Source organism: Thermobia domestica, chromosome 13 (assembly GCF_964235325.1).
Source record: "Thermobia domestica chromosome 13, izTheDome1.hap1.1, whole genome shotgun sequence".
Lineage (NCBI taxonomy): Eukaryota > Metazoa > Arthropoda > Insecta > Zygentoma > Lepismatidae > Thermobia > Thermobia domestica.
The window spans coordinates 83,663,968-83,678,878 of NC_137466.1; the positions used below are offsets into that span (position 1 = coordinate 83,663,968).

The 14,911-nt window shown below is 35.0% G+C and overlaps 1 protein-coding gene across 1 annotated transcript in view; it reads left to right on the forward strand.

Moving 5' to 3' along the window:
- Positions 1 to 14,911, forward strand: part of LOC145668277 (endoplasmic reticulum aminopeptidase 1-like) — a 127,290-nt gene that overhangs the window by 11,950 nt on the left and 100,429 nt on the right. The window contains exons 2-3 of the mRNA XM_081735984.1: positions 8,264 to 8,413; positions 13,462 to 13,662. Of these exons, the coding sequence (XP_081592110.1) occupies positions 8,264 to 8,413; positions 13,462 to 13,662 (351 nt within the window). The remainder of the gene's footprint in view (positions 1 to 8,263; positions 8,414 to 13,461; positions 13,663 to 14,911) is intronic.

Sequence of the window (14,911 nt, forward strand, 5' to 3'; positions counted from 1 at the left end):
TGGATAAACAATCGTTGGAGCAACTGTTTCTCCCGAAGCACTAAACATCCGTAGAAAAGTAAGCGTTAACTTTTCTTTATCTTGAACCTCATAAATATTCTTCCCGCCCTTTGATCCCAAAATTTTCCCGGATGATGGGTACAATTGAAAAGAAGATTCATACGCGTTAAAAATTATACGTGCATCTTCTAGAATGAAAAGATTGTTCGTACTGGTGAGGTAAGTTAAGATCATGGCACGCGTGCTAGTCATTAGATCAGCTAGGGGGCTTCTTGTTCTTGTGTTAAAAAAAAAAAAAAAAAGGTTCTACATTGAAATAGATTGTCAGAAAAAGAAACTTTCAACTAATGTTATTGAACAAATTCTAGTCAGCAAAACGCAAAACACAGTATGAAACAGTGTGGTCGACAGCTGGCAAGAAATATTCCAATAGTCGACCAACATGAGGAACAGGCGGTCGATTTTTAGAATATGTCACTAAATTGAAAATTTTATAGATGCATGTTGAAACAGAGGCCTTAATACCATACAAGAAATAATTTCAAGCAATTTGGCACACTCTCAAATAATCCAATAATCGACCACCCTTGGTCGACAATTGGTTTGTATGGGAAAGGAAAAATGCCAAATTTCGACCACATTTTAACGCGTAATTTTGCATTTAATACTTTCCAGTTATTGACAAATTATGTTGGTACAGCTTCTAGACTAACTTAGTTATGTAACTAAAACATTTCTTACCTCACTTACTATCTATATCCTCAGAAAAATTAAAAACAACAGGAACACAAGATTCTCATTACACGCTGTTGTAAAGTGCGCACTTCAGTCGTAATTCTACAGATACGTCGAAATTTATTGGTCGAAGACGACCAGCTAAACAAGGGAGAGTTAAACAATGAATGTCATTGGTAGTATATGATGCAAGCTTTATCATGAATAATTTTTCGCTCCAAAAGACCATCAGATATATTTTATATAGACAATAGTAAGCAAAAATGGTCGACTATTGGATGGCGGTCGACTAGTGGCGAACTTACCCTATGAATATTCCTTGTAGTCACATCGATGTACGAAATATCAAGATGACAGATAGCCTCATAGTCATAGATCCCACATGAAAAGATTTTTTAAGAAAATGTCTTGAAATTTGTGAAGAGTTTCTCGATACCATATTTATAGAAAATTTATAGCTAACCTGTAAACCTAACTTTACTAATATTAGATGACAGTTTTGGCCAAAGGGAAAGGAAATTCAAGTATTATTAGACTTTACTGAGACCTTGTTAAGAAATCAAAAGTATAGCAGTTGACAAATTCGAAACTCTCTCTATTCGAAATTGAAAACGTGAGATATTTCATGAGTTTCAATATGTCTTTCAGTTCTGTGTCTGCAGATGTGTTCGAGTGGACGAAAGCTGCTTTAATTCTATCGTCAGAGGGAAACTATGAACATCGCCCATAGTTATCAATATTCTTGTTCTTGAAATAAGGCAATTTTTGCATTTGATAGTTTCATATAAAAATATATTAACCCTAGCGTTATTTGAATGTTCTGGAAGCAGTTTTTTTTTCTTTTTTTATACCTGTTTTTTGATCCATATGAAAAGCTGATTTAACCGATGTAACTTAAAGGTCAGTGTCTTCTAACGTGACTAGTTGATTATTATAGTTTTATTGAGAGGAAATTGTGTAATAAGGTACTTGAAAGAAAATTCCTTGCTGTGGATTTGTTTTGTGGTTTATTTGCGCAATCTTATTATACGAAAATCTCGTGCTTGTTTCCTGAAGACCATCAGGAATGCGTGTTCAAAAATTAAAATATTGCGTGTAGCTGTTTGACTAGGTTACTTTTCTTGTGTATATGAATATCAAAGGGTGACCAACTATAAATATATTGCGTGTCATTTCATATTCGCATTGTTGAGTGTGCCATTCAAACCAAAAAACTTGTTTAATATGCTTTTCTTTATTTACTACCCATCCCCTCTCCCGGTTCACATTAGAAAATGTAAAACAGATCTTAAAAAAAGTGAAGTCATGTATTTTTAGATAGGTAGAGGTGTTTAATTTTGCCACTTCCTGTTTTTTTATTTTATTTTAATTTATTTTATATTTTATAGTTTAACGCTCCCAGCACCGAAGCTGTATGAGATCTGAACACACTTCTTAACAGGGCGCGTGTGCTAACTATATAGCTAAGAGGGAAGTCTTTGGCACTTTGTGTTTCGCTTATTATGAAGTGGTATCAGAAAATAATGTTGGTTGAATTAGATTTTAGCGTTTCTTGTAGCTGTGAAGCTATTGAGAAGGACACCGTGGTATCTGAACCACATGAGCTCCCACTGGGAATCGAACTTGGGTCTCCCGCGCCAAAGGTGTATACGGTAACCATACAGCCATGAGGGAGCTCGAAATTAATTTTGTAGCACTAAGACACCACCATGAAGAGGCAGATGCCCTCCCTAGTTTAGTGCCCACAGTGAATACCGAGAGTTTCTACAAGAGTTTTGTGAAATGTTCCAGGGCAAATTTGCTATTTCATTATGGATTTAAAAAAATGAAATGAAATATTTAGTTTTACGTCCCACGGTTATGCCGGTTAGGCTAAAGGAGATGGTGATGATGAGAGATGAATGAAATGGCTGAATGAAGAAAGTGGGAGGAAACGGGAAAACCCACGAGCACGATGTTTGTCCACCACAAAGTCCACACGGCACGAGCTGGGATCGAACCAGGGACCCCAAGCACCGGAGGTGAACGCTCTACCACTAAGCCACCGCGCCCGCATGGATTAAAAAGTAGAAGTTATTTTGTGTTAGGCGAAACTAATCGAAGATCTTTCAATTGATATGGTATGTTTATGACAATGAAAAATAGATCGTACTGTGGGGTGTTCTATGTAGCATTCACCATTCATAAGCGACGGAACATATTGGGACACAAAGAAAAGAGAGAAAAATATTTCCCACGAGCAGGGACGTTGCACATATTACCAATGTATGTTACGCAACAGGTTAGGCGGTTCTCATGTTTGTCATGAATATGCGTTGTTGCCAAGTTTATGTCCGAAGTTCTCATCACCACTCCTTACCGTCAAGGAGAAAAAATCCAGTGTTGAACTCTGTCAGAATTTTCATCAATAGTCTTAAATGACCCAATATTCATGTAGTAGGTTATCACTAGGTCTAAGGTTGCCGGTTGGGTCCAGAAACTAAACGATCGTTCTCACAGTGAAAGAAGCCCAACATCTCCCAAGACAGAGAAGGGTGAAGTCGGTCTGTAGCGCGACTAAAAGTAATGATATACGTAGTTTTCATGGACATGCGTGGAGCTTTCGACGTTCAACTTGTATCCGAACGTCAGACACCCAGTTTTACTTACTGCAATATATTGAGATCTCTCCTGAGACAAAAAAAAACCTGAATTGTAGAACTAAAACAATTCAAGGCTCCATTGCGACAATCCAACCGCTCATCAGAGCGTTCAGTACACCTCAAATTTTCGGCTGCAACATAATTCTATTCTTATGCGCTGTCTTCGCCACATTTCGCCCTCGCCTACTTCTTGTTTCCAGAAATGACGCTCAGGGTTGATTAATTAGACTTTAACGTTCCTCAGATCAAAAACTTTATTCGCGTTTTTATGCAAAGGAGATGGGCAATTAATGAAAGTGATTGCTTATGAAAGAACTTGTGGAATGAAAACGGGAGAATCTCGAGAAAACCTACAAATATGATGTTATTCACCATAAACTTACATGGACTGGAATTGAACCACGGACCCCCTTGCACCATAGATGAGCGGTGTACTGTTGAGGCGCTGCCCTCGGATTTTCATTTGTGGCTTACGACTTGAGCTCCTACCGGGAATCGAACTTGGATCTCCCGTGTCAAAGGTATATACGCTAATTATATAGCCACGAGGGAGCTCGAAATTACAGTAATTTTGTAGCACGAAGACCGAGAACACCATGAAGATCGGGTGTCAAACCCGAGACCACGCTTACAGGAAGCAAGCGAGTTAGCCACTTGGCCTGAAAGAATACTTGAGCTGAACGATTGACGTTTTAAAGCAATGGATGAGATCCACTGCAGGACGTGCTTAATATAATACAAGAATAGGATTTTAGGGATTTTCGGACAGAAAGAGAAGCTATGGGAGAGAAATATGTTGGTAGATCGAGAAGGCATTGGCCAATATTAAGTTAAGTTAATTTTTTGTTATTTATAGGGTTAGTCTCGGAACTTTCTGGTACCACTTAGTGACTAGTCAGCTTTCAAAAATAAAATGTAAGTGGTGCATGGCACTAGTGGAACGAGAGAAGTACATGCAACCTATTTTTTTTCGTATTCTTTTCTAATATTGCGTGTTATGTGGAACACCATGACACGAATTTTCCTTTTCATTCAGTGTGTTGTCTTTTTTATTAATACTGACTATGACACTATGCCTATTAGTCCTTTACATGACATTACCCCATTTTTAACTCCTTTTTTTTTTTTTTTTTTTTTCAATACGTGGCTTCGGTATTTTTCTTAAAAGAGAAAACATAAGCATCTGCTTGTTCAGAATATACTAGTTAAGGAAGTTATCGCGAAAACTTTCGGTTCTTATCACTTATGGATGATCTATATAATTTGAAACTAGATATTTTTTTGTTTTTTGTTTTTATAACCTATTGTTTTCTTTAAACGTACAGTCTTTTTTTTTTTTTTAATTGGAGTTTACGTATTTGTGATATCAAAGTAGTGATGTAGAAATGAAAATGTTTTTCTGTCCTGTTTAATTGACGTCTTGGTTAGCTAGGTCTCCTTCTTCTAGAATGTTCCGTTTTTGTATCATTAGCCTGTAGATATTTACGCATTTGTCTGTCGTAAAGCTTTCCGAATTTCCTCGTTTTATCTCTCTGTTTATTGATTGCAATATATGGTGTATCTTAGTAAAAGCTAGGCATCATAATTCTTTATATAGGCGTGTATTATTCACACTTGATAGCGTACTGAAATTTTTCGAAATGAATATGAGTTGAACTTTTTCATAAGCCATTCAACTGATATTTAATTTCAGTAATTTATTTAATTTCCGTTAGAAAAAATTATGATTTTCATATTTTCACGTAATTTATGCATTTCATATTTTTTTCAGATATGGATTGTCATAACTATCTATCTAAATTCAAAATAAGTAAAGCCCCTATTTCAATGGTATTCGTACTTTATCGATGTTAAATATAACCGTAATTTGTCCATAGGGTTTTGCCGGGATGTCGAGGTTTCTTACACCGGAAGTTATGGTTAGTTACGTGAAAACAGTTTCAGATGACGAGCACTCAGATGTTAATCATCTTCTGGAGAAAGCAGTAACCTCACAGACAAAGACGAGAACCTTATCTGGAAGTAAAACTCTATTTAAATGGGTTTTCAGCAAATGTGTGTGAAATTGTATGTTTTTGTAATTGGGAGCAACAATGAAAATATTGTTGAAATGCTCTTAATGAAACTAAAGAGAATGCAGGAAGCATTGAACAGTCTCGAAAACAGCAGCAATGCCATTGTCATTCAAAAACACTTGTTGCGAACTGAGCTAATACAAAACATGATGTTCCAAAAAGGATACCGAATGCATGGGTAGTGTTGACTTATTATATCGACTCCTCGCCACATTCAAACCGCGATTGAGAAGTAAGACTATAGTTGAATATAATTGCAAATGTCCTAAACATCCTGTAGTGGCAGGTAGCTGCTATAGCAAAGACAACAATAAGATTACATACACTGAGTTACCTAAGGCGGTTATATTCATGGGCGTCTCTGGCGGGGGGGACGGGGGGGACGCGTCCCCCCCAATATTTTGAAGTGACATAATCTAACATTCCGCTAAGATACTAGCAGTTAGATCATTTCCTTTGATGTCCCCCCCAAATTTTACATGCCAGAGACGCCAATGGTTATATTATATCTGATTGATTAGAAACTCAGTAATTTGTCATTATCAGGTTCAAGAGTACATTTCCGAAAAGCCCTAAACACGTCTAATAACCATTTTCTAGTTTGAGAAAAGCAAGGAAAATTTCTTTTTGCTAGTGGGATACGGCTATATTTTCGAAAGAGTGTATAAAGAGATTACGTCGAATCTACTTCTCTTTGTATCATGGAAAAAAATAGTGTAAAATATAATGACGTGCGAAAACCGTTGTCTTTTTTTTGCTTCGTTCTTTCTCCATTATTAACCCTAGGACTCCCGGTGGGGTCCAGTGGACCCCAAGACTATGTTTGACAGTTCGTAAGTATTATTTTCCGGGATTCTAAGGGTTAAGTATATTGGATTTCCAGGTTACATAGAGAAATCACTGTCTGTGGTATTTCAATTCAGTGCGACAAAAGTAAAATGTCTATTTTATAAATGCCAATCTGTGCCAATGAACTGTAAAGTGTCTCATAATTCAAGTAAACACACTTATCACTGTGTGTTTCTAGACGATATTAAGAGATTTTTAAAGTGTATTATAAGTAAATAAAATAGGTGTAGTGATTCTGAAATCAGATTTGAAAAACTCAATGCAAAATATACTGAAACTGGCCAATGTTCAGTTAATGGAGCATGCTTAAAATATGCTTTCTGGGATAATGTTGATATTCTACTTCAGATATTGTTAAATATACGTCTAAATATGTGATTAAACTAAATATCAACTCAAAATAACATTAGAATCATAAATCGGCCATTAAAAGATTAATTTAGTTGCTATTATCAGATTGTCTAAACAGTATTAAGCTTTTGGAGATCAAAATTGACAATTTATTTGTGATCCGAAGAAAACAATATGAAACCACATATGCACCGTTGTGCTCGATGATGATCTGCCATTTTTCCGGCAACACCGTAATCCGGGCGCTATAAAATTTTCTGTGGTTTCTGGTCCAAAAAAATTGTGCCACGAGGTTTTCACAACTCTCTTGTTAAACCAACTTATAACCATTCAAGGAGTTCTGCAAAAACGGGCGGCCGAGCTCGTGATTTTTTTTTTTTTTTAATCAGTCGTGATCAAGTGCTTCAGAAATAGCTCGAGTTCGTTATGTTTTAGTAGATATTCGCAGATAGAAATTCGACAGACCATGTGGCATCCAAACGTAAAGCTTCTTTTTGTAGCTAGATTTCCCCAAATGGTTTAACATTGTTTGGTGATGGTTTAGGTCCTTGGCGATGTCGTCACTGCTTGCATGCTGGTCTTGTGCGATCGCCAAAATATCATCCTGTTTTGTTGTGGTTAGTCGTCCACTGCGAGGAGCATCTTGGGCATCGAAATTTCTAAAACGAAAAGGACTGAACTATCTTTTGTTTGTTGCTTTTGATAAATATCTTGCTTGCCCATCAACAGCAAACATTTCTAAATTGACTTTAGCAGAATTTGCACCTTTACTGAAATAAAATTGTAAACTGTAGTGCAGTTTCACATCATCATCATCATCATCATTTCAATATCTTGTAACTAAAGAAAACTGAAACTGTAATATTCTTTATTATATGTCTCTTCTACAATTCGCCTCACCTCTGAGTACTGAAATAAAATACTAAACTTCATATCATAAGAACTAATTAAGAATTCTAGGCGACAATATGTCCATTTCAGATGGTGACACGTGGTCAGTGCATCAGTTTCCAACGCCAAATTTCTTACCTTACTCCAGTATATATAATAATGCCACTTGAAGCTTGGTGAATATGTACGCTTCTTTGACATGGCAATTATTAGCCTGCTTCACCATGACGCTTTTCTGGTTACAGCATTAAATGAAACTAGATATTTACTTATAGAAGTGGATAAAATGTCTTGTTAGTAATTTGCAAATGGATTATTTAATGTGCTATGTCGGGTATACAGCTTTATATGTATTACATTAAATTAAATCTCATTTTCCGTAATTCTTGGAGACGGTTGTACCGAAATTACACCACAAGTATTGAACTGGGTGTTTTTGAGCTATCAGCTTTCAATAATATGGTAAGATTGTGTATATAATTTCGTATTATAGCATCATATCTCGCACGCAAATTTCTTGTATCTCACTGAAGTTGGATAATGAATGCAGCTTTTCCTTTGTTATTTTCTCTGATGTTTATCTATTTTGTACATGTCATGCCTCTCTTTCTTTCTAATATATTCAGTGTTAAAATGAGTCATTGGTTATTGTTAGCCTTTTATCATAATTAATCTGTTATATATATGTATATATAAAAAGTGATTTATTGTTAATTTCAGGTGACAGTCAAACTGGAATTAATAAAAGAAGTTTATATGAAAGAAACGGAGTAGCAGTATGTTCGCAGAAAAGAGCCTTGATCATTGCCACTGGAATCTTCGCGGCTCTTTTTATAATTTCCCTAATTATAGCATACGCTGGCCCCCTTGGTAAGTTGCATTCAGTCTTTAATTTGCACGACAAAGAACAAGTTTGTTTTATTTCGAATTGGTTTGTTTTTATACTTCTCAAGTCACAGATATACGAATATGTTTCTGCTATAAATAATGGGTATACATTATGGTCTCTCACTTGCTCTAACCTCACTTTCCAATAGAGCCTCCGGGTTTCAATGTCACAAAAGTTGACCATGTGTGTTACAAATATAATTGAAAGAAAATTGAGAAGATACAGAAAAACAGACGAGAAGGACAGACATCTGGTCTTCTGTGCCCCAGGTAGTATATGGTAAACCGATTTTCAGTTCCTCTTTGCACGTCAATCAATTTGAACTAGTTTAATTTTAACTTCATTTCTTTCTTAAATCATTTCTTTCTTTTCGATTTAAGTGTCTGTGTCTCTCAATATATAAATATATTGGGAGAGCATTCAGTGTTACATGGAGTCCCTAGGGAGCTCAGTGACTTAATGGGAGAACATTCACTTCTGTTACGTGAGGTCCCTAGTTCGCTCTCAGGCTCGTGAGTCTGTAGTGAACAACAACGCGTCCATGGATTTTCTCGGAGTTCTTACGTTTTTTCCTACATGTTGATTCCTCAGTTTATTTAATTTTCATTCACTTCCATTAATCATTCCTTTTCTTCAGCATAAAGAGCGTAACAGTAGGACGTAAAACTAGAGAATTCATTTTCTGTTTCATTTACGTAATCTGCTACTTAGCATGTAGCTGCCTTGTATTAGTGCTGTATTGAGTGGTAGTAGTGCGCCAGGCGAAGTAATATAATTCTCGTCTGCAATAGACTGGCCGTTGGTGATGCAAAATGGGAGACGTTCCTGATTTTGAAATATGGTCTACTGTGAGTGTGCGGTTAGTCGAAGGAAGTGTATCTAGAACTTCCAATGTTAGGTGAATCAAGATCAACAGCATCCAGAGTGATGACTTGTGGGTAAACGTAATCAGAGAAAAAGGATAGTGGACAGTAACTAAGCCTAGGTGGAAGAGATCGTCAGATATCGAACTTTAATTGTTTTTATTCAACAATTTTATTTTTGTCGGTTATAAACTTTTTCAACCACATCTGTTTGTCAAATGAAGTAAAAGCTTTGATTTTAATGTCCCGCAGAGGGTTATGCTCTGTAGGTTAAAGGAGATAATTAATTGATCAATGATAATAAATGATTATGAAAAAATTGGTGGGATGAAAATGTGTGAGGAAACGGGAGGGTTCCTGAGAAAACTTGTGAATACGAAGTTGTCCAGTACAAAATCTTATGACCTGTGATCGAACCAGCGACTCTTCGCACAAGAGGTGAGCATTCCATCTTTCAGCCTCCGTGGCCTCACGTCAGGTTTATGTATAGCAAACTCCAAAAAGATACATACTCCTGACAAGCTATTGCAGTGGCTATTCTGGAGCCTGAGATGCTGAATAGAATTCAAAGAAGTATAATGGAATGTTTATAAGGTAAATTGGCAGGGTTTCCACCGACCTGAAAACCCTGAAGAAAACCGGTGAATTCGGTTTACTCGTAAAGAGTCCTGGAAAAATCAGAGAATTTCGCGAAAAGTTGAAAATACCTGGAAAAGTCACGGAATTCAAGTACAGATTTTTACTTTTAAGAACTCATTTTTCTTTATGCCATACCTGGCTGTTTGGTAGGGAATATTTTATAAAATAAATTAGTTTGTTTTGCGAAACTTCTTCCTACGCACACTATTTACATAAGGAGCTCCCTGGTAAGGAAAACTATAGTCACTTTTTTATTTTATATATAGACCTGGAAATTTGTGAATCGTTACATATAAAACTTGGATAAATCAGGGAATTCGTGCTAGCCAGATAAGAGGGAACCGTGGTTGAGAAGGCGAAGCACATGTAAAGAAGAGCATTTTGCATTAAAGTAGTAGAGGTTATTCATCAGTTCCCGACTTCATAGGTAGCTTTATTGTGTTATGAGAGCGTCGGGTTCTTTGGGCCTTCACACACATTATCAATTAAATGTTACAGATAAAAATTTAAGAAAGCGTCATGGAAATTCTGGATGATATGCTAATCGTAAAAGTATTATTAAGACCACTAGAGATGAAAAGATTAATTCATTTGCGAATCTTCTTCACATTTTCCTAGTTCAGTTAATATATATATATATTGTTCAAATGTCTGCTTTTGTATTATTCGTTAATTCGAGAATAGCTTTTGTTCGTAGTCTTTTTGTTGATAAAGTAGTACTTTCTACAGGAGTAATAAAACAACAGATTCCGTTGGAAACAACTTTGTATATACAGTATAATTATTAATTTCACATTTCGACATATATCGAAATGTCCTATTCAACAACTTATTTATCAGTTTCATTTTTACTCTCGTTATTCAACGAAAGTAGTTAAAAGGATAGAAGAATTGCAAATTTCGTTATTATTTTAAGAAGTATATTGACAAATAGAATTTATAGGTCTACACTTTTGTAATATATCCCTTTCTGTGTATCAAGATATAATTGTAGAAATCAAAATATATTCTATATACCTAGGTCAAGAAGCTCAACTCATTCATAAGAATGCTCATAATCTATATAACAAGTTGAATAATAGCACTGACCTGCCTTTAGATAGAAGAATAAAATTTGTTAAACTACTGTATAAAATACTGTGTAATAATAATGTGTGATTTAACTCCTCTATGTTAACTGATTTACTTATATTCCTTTTCTCATAGCTGGGTTTTACACTCCCTTTTTTCTTTTTTTTTAATTTCTTCTCAATTATGTTTTATTTTTTTATATTCTGTGTAATGTTCATGTTATAATTAATGATCTAAATTAAGAAGGTATATTATGGGTGTATGTTGTGTACTTTCGAATAAATAAATAAATAAATAAATATGAGGGGGGGGGGAAGAGATAACAATCTTAGTGAAATGTGGTGGCGTTTTATTGGATTTTTCGCCAAGCAGGGTCAAAAGAATTTTGTTTAGTTATCTTAAACATTTAGTATTTGGATTATATATATATATATATATATATATATATATATATATATATATATATATATATATATATATATATATATATATATATATATATATATATATATAAACGAATTATCACATTGATTTATTTGTACTTCAATCAAGGTAATTGCCTGTTAGTACGTGTTTACCATATTCATAAAATTCTGACAAACCATGGCTGACACCAGGACGTGTGGTTAAGAGAAAAATTGAAGTTTTGAGAAAATGCACTGAAGATGATAGCAGCTACTATGGAAACTTCTAGGGCAGTTATTATTGTATTTTATCTTTCACTTTGAGTCAGCCCTTACAAAAGAAGAAGTCTTGTTTAGAACGTAAGACACTAAAGATAGCACTAAGCTTTGCGTTGATAATCGAACGATGCTTTCGGCTGCATTACAATCTGACTTGCTCGTTTAACCCAGCGGATGGAGTCGTTCGAAACGAGTTCTTTGTTTACGAACGACCCATTTCCTGATTTATCACTATATACAAACTAAATAAAAAGCTTTATATTACTAAATGGAGGAAACAACCGATATTTAACATACTAATTCCTCTATAGGTGCGAATTCAATGATGCACAAAGAGTGAGATTACATGTGGTCTAAGAGAATGAACATAGCCTTCGAGCGTAGTGGTTAACACATTGGCATAATACGTCGAAGATTCCGGATTCGAATTTCGGTCCAGTCGTGTATTTTTTCACTCTTTGTGTATTAAAAAGCATTTATTTAACGTTTGCATTAAACTTAGCGATGATATGTGTACTCCTATGTTGAAAATCCGGTGGAGCACAGTTTTCACTAATGACCCAACATTGTGAAGCACTTAGGAAATTACCTGAGTTACAATGAAATGAACTTCGGTGTTACAAGAATAACAGCGATAGAACCCAATGTGCTGATTACACATTATCCAGCTAGAAGCCTTCTTGTTGGCCATAGCCCTTTGTGGACTATAAAGACGAGGAGTACTTTATGGAAAATTTTATAACACGCAAAAGTTGGAAAACATAGGAAAATATAAAAAGTGACTGACTGAACCGGGACTCGAACCCGGAATCTTCGGCATACCGTGCCGATGTGTTAACCTCTTTGCCTGTTATAGAATTCGTACCTATAGAAGATGTGGTGTGTATTATTATTATTATTATTTTTTTTTTAATTTAAAAAATCGGTTGTTTCCTTTCATTAATATATAAAAAGTTAACTAAAATGCAGTAGTGTTGTTTAACAAATATTACAGGATTTTAGCAAGTATTACAAGGTTTGAGAGTAAAGTTCCAGAACTGATTCTGGTACAGGAAAGTTGAACAAACCGTGATGAAGGTTAGTCAGTCTTTCTTTTCTCAATGCACAGATTTACCCGTTTTACGAGATCTCTAAAACTGATTTTGAAGTCCTTCTCTGAAATGCGATTTAGGAATTGTGCTGTCATAGATGTCTGGATATCCTAAACAGTCGTAAAATGCTCTCCCTTTAAGTGCCAGTTTGAGTTCGAGGAATAATAAGAATTAGCAGGATCAAATTAGGAGAATAAAGCGAGTGGATGAGTCTAGGAAACCTACAAATCGCTAAGAACTGTGTCATAATTACTGATGTGTGAGGGAGGACGAGAATTGCCATCCAGGGAGAAACAGTTGTCGCGTTCTCGTAGGTGTGGTCTCACATGATAAGCTCGCTGTAGCAAGTGATAAAGAATGTCGCGATAGAAGAAATAGTTGATTGTTGCGCCTTCAGGAACCCATTCCGTATGAACGAACGGTTGACGGACGTCCACTTCTGGAGTCATCAGAAACGTCACGTTCATCACGAAATCTAGAATACTATTCAAACACACGACGTTGACATGCTTCTGTCATTAGCAGTTACAGAGTTCCAGCATCAATCCTGGAACTTTATTGTGAAACCTTGTATGGTTAAAATTATATGTAATAGTTCTAAATTTCTAAACAAATTCTAAAAGACAACTCAAATTCTAAAAGACAACTCTTAATTATTTTATTTTTATATTTTTTTTTATAGATTGTCCTTGTGCAGGTCAGAAACCAGAAGGTTTACTAGAAGATGAAGATCATAGCGCAGAAAATGTGACAACACCAAAAGTATTACTTGCAACCAATAATAAAGTTTACCCGTGGGAAAATATACGTCTTCCTTCCTTTATACGGCCTTTAAAATATGAAATGTGGATACATCCAAACCTCACCACATTAGACGTGCAAGGTAAGAAGTCGTAGCACATAGTATGCTAGCTTATAGAAAGTTAAAGTATAAAATCTCGAGCTAAATAGGTTTGCTAAGGTAAACATGCTTAATGTGAAAATTCATAGGTAAATATTACACCTTTCAAGTTCACAGTTTTCTGTTGCTGACAGGTTTTTGGTAAACCAACGTTGAAACATTTAACTCATCTCTTTTATATATATATATATATATATATATATATATATATATATATATAGATAGATAGATAGATAGATAGATAGATAGATAGATAGATATAGATATAGATATAGATATATATATATAAAGTGACGGAAAAAAGTAAAGATTACTGTAACACTGAAGTAAAACATAACTAATACAAAGTATACTTCGTGTTATCAGTAATTAGGATTTCGTCAATAAAGTAAGTTTATTTTGAGATTTGTCCCCAGTATGCAGAAACATGTTTGCTTAGAAGGAAGATACTGACGTTAATAAAATTATATTGTCTCAAAACTAAAATAGTTAGTTTAACATCAGTTTAAGTTAATGTTTTAAGTGGAATATAAGGATCTCCGTGTAAATATGGAACGGAAAAAAAAAAGATTAATTGTGTTCATTGATATATAAGCTCTTTGATAGCTTGATGGTGCTACGCCTTGTGTGCAGAAACTTTAATAATAAGTAATTCGTATATAAATATACATATTCGTACATAATAATAATTGCATGTTCAATAATTTCATACTGTTCAGTCCATATATAAATATTACGTAGCATCCGTATATTCAGAATGTTTTTAAGTGAAAAAATAATAATGATAATAACAAATTACTCTACACTGATACGTTACATAGAGAGAAAGAGAGAGAGAGAGACGGTATATTCTTTTCGCGTTTATGTAATTACCGTATTTTGAAAGTTTTACTATATCGAATCAATACGAAACGAAACGACGATAGTAATGTACTATTAGTCAAGCCAAGTCTTTCATCTACCTATATCAGTGCATAGTTCTAAGAATCGGTCAAGGTTTTGCGTTTGTAGGGGATCAGTTTGAAGTTACGTAAATATATGGAAGACGAATAATAAAATACAAGAGCCATAATTACGAGGAGCATTCAGTTATCTACTTACCTCAGTACACATAAAGTTGACCAGCATGTGTAATTTTATTTATTGTGCATCGTGTTTCTAGGTCAGTTGGTTGCTGGCACTCGAATCAGACGAATTGGTTGCCAGAGTGTGTAAATGAAAGATGTGAAGC